Here is a 2,064-nt window from a genome sequence, read left to right on the forward strand (position 1 = left end):
AGGCTTGGGCTGCTCCTCTTGGCTCAGAGCGGGTTCTTGAGAAGAAATCACGGTAGACGGCTCAGGCTTGGGCTGCTCCTCTTGGCTCAGAGCGGATTCTTGAGAAGGAATCATGGTAGAAGGCTTAGGCTTCGACTGCTCTTCAACATTCTCATCTTGAATCGGCTCAACCGCTTCCCAGCCCTTCTCATCCGGCCCCAAGTTCTTTACTGGCGATGAAGTTCTTGACGAACTCTTACTCGACGGCAATGACGGAAACTGCTCCTCGATAGGGTGCTGGTGCTGCCCATTCTGCTCGACAAGGAACAACGGCATGATCTCACGCGAGTTCACAAATTCCATTGACCTTCGTCGGGCGCGTCTCTCAGGTGGGGAGCTGAGTGACAGAGCAGGCAGCTCGGGAGAACCAACGGATGGCGAGCGGCGGCCTGTAGGTGATGTCGAGGGCGGACGACGGAATTGTAGTGGAACGGCTGTATGGGAGTCTTGAAGCATGGAGAGTCGCCGTGACCGGTCACCATCGGCGGCATGAAGCGACTGTCGCTGTCGGTTCGATTCGGGCGAGGTAGGCCTACTTCGAGATTTCGGACCCACATCGACCATGGCCTTCGCCGAACCAGAAGGGGATATTGAACGGCTCCTGAGTCGGGATTCAGGCACGCTTAGGGGGAAGGGAAGTCTCAAGTCTTCCGTGTTGTCTTTTCCATCATCTACCTTTACTGGCGTCTCGGCGGAACGCGCAGGTTCATGCTCTTCGGCATCCTTGCGGTCCTATACACGAAAGAAATGAACTTGCTTTAGCATATTGACTCTAATCCAAAGCATACGAACAACGTAAACGTAAATTGACAAGCATGATACATATAACCGTAAATCGTAAATCACACGTAAATCAAGGTAAATCAAGGTAAATCACAAAGAAAAAAAGGGTTATACCTTCTCATACTCCTCCTCTCTAGTTTGACCATTAGGACCCGCAATTCCTTCAGCTTCCTGGCGTCGTCTTTCTTCTTCTCTCTGGCGTTTTTCCTCTTGACGGGAAAATCTGTACCTTTGCACGTTATTGTCTTCCTCGCCCCTGGCTCCCCGGTCATTCTCCAGCACATTGTCGTTATTCGAATCCGGTTCATCTCTACGCCAGCGTTCCTCGCCGTTTGGCGCCAGCACGAATTCATCCGAAGGCGTTTCCTCAGAGACCACGGGTCGAGAATTGTTCTCAAAGGCAGCATCATCCTTGACTGCCGGAGTTGGCCCATCCTCACTCCGGGGCTCGTTCCAAATCAACGGCCGCGGTGCCGGAACAGTGTCCTTGAGACCTCTAGCTTTGCGAGCTTCCTCCGGAGCGACATCCCGTTCATCCTTTCCCCGGTATTCTTCGCTAGGTGGCTCACGGGGTGTGACAGCAGGTGACGGTTCTTTGGGGCCTTGTCGCGTGGTCGTCTCAGATTTCTGAGGGCGCTGCTGTTGCTGCTGAGATGTGGGTTGGCTACGGTCACGGAAGTCGGGGGTGTCACCGCTAGGAGCCCGCGTCGGTTGTGGATAGTCCTCGTTGGCCTCCTTGGGCTTGGGACGTGCGGGGAACGAGTAGTTCGATTTGTCATTGTCCTTCAAGGGGCCATCGTTCATTCTGTTCGACTGACTTTGTCTCCGGTGCTCCTGCCTGACTGGCTCCGGAGCTGAGACCGCAGGTGCAGCGTCCTTGGGGCCCTTGTCGGACAAGGCAACATTGTCGTCCTTTGAGTGCAATTTGTCTTGGCTTCGGCGCCCCCGCCGTAACGGCAACCTGGAAACTGCAGGAGCGGGTTCCCTTTCCCTTGGAGGTACGGGCTTGCGATTATCCTCCAAAACAAATTCGCTTCTGTCCAAATCGTCCTGGCTCAAGCGATACCCGCTTGGCGAAGGAGCCCTGGGTATTTCACCGAAAACAAGTTCACTTTTGCTCAAATCGTCCTGGCTCAAGCGGTAGCCGCTTGGTGACGGGGCCCTGGGAATTTCCCCCAAAACAAGTTCACTTTTGTTCAGATCGTCTTGGCTCATGCGGTAGCCGCTGCCTGGCGATGGCGG

General features: G+C 54.6%; 1 protein-coding gene across 1 annotated transcript; it reads right to left on the minus strand.

The window, feature by feature from the left end:
- ASPGLDRAFT_1344076 (uncharacterized protein) lies at positions 1-2,064 on the minus strand (the record flags this gene model as incomplete). Its single annotated transcript, XM_022541291.1, has 2 exons — positions 937-2,064; positions 1-771 (listed from the first exon to the last, which is right to left on the minus strand). Coding segments are annotated over exons 1-2 (1,872 nt in total), but the record flags the coding sequence as incomplete, so codon positions are not given.

The sequence above is a fragment of the Aspergillus glaucus genome (assembly GCF_001890805.1).
Source record: "Aspergillus glaucus CBS 516.65 unplaced genomic scaffold ASPGLscaffold_67, whole genome shotgun sequence".
NCBI classification, from domain to species: Eukaryota; Fungi; Ascomycota; class Eurotiomycetes; order Eurotiales; family Aspergillaceae; genus Aspergillus; species Aspergillus glaucus.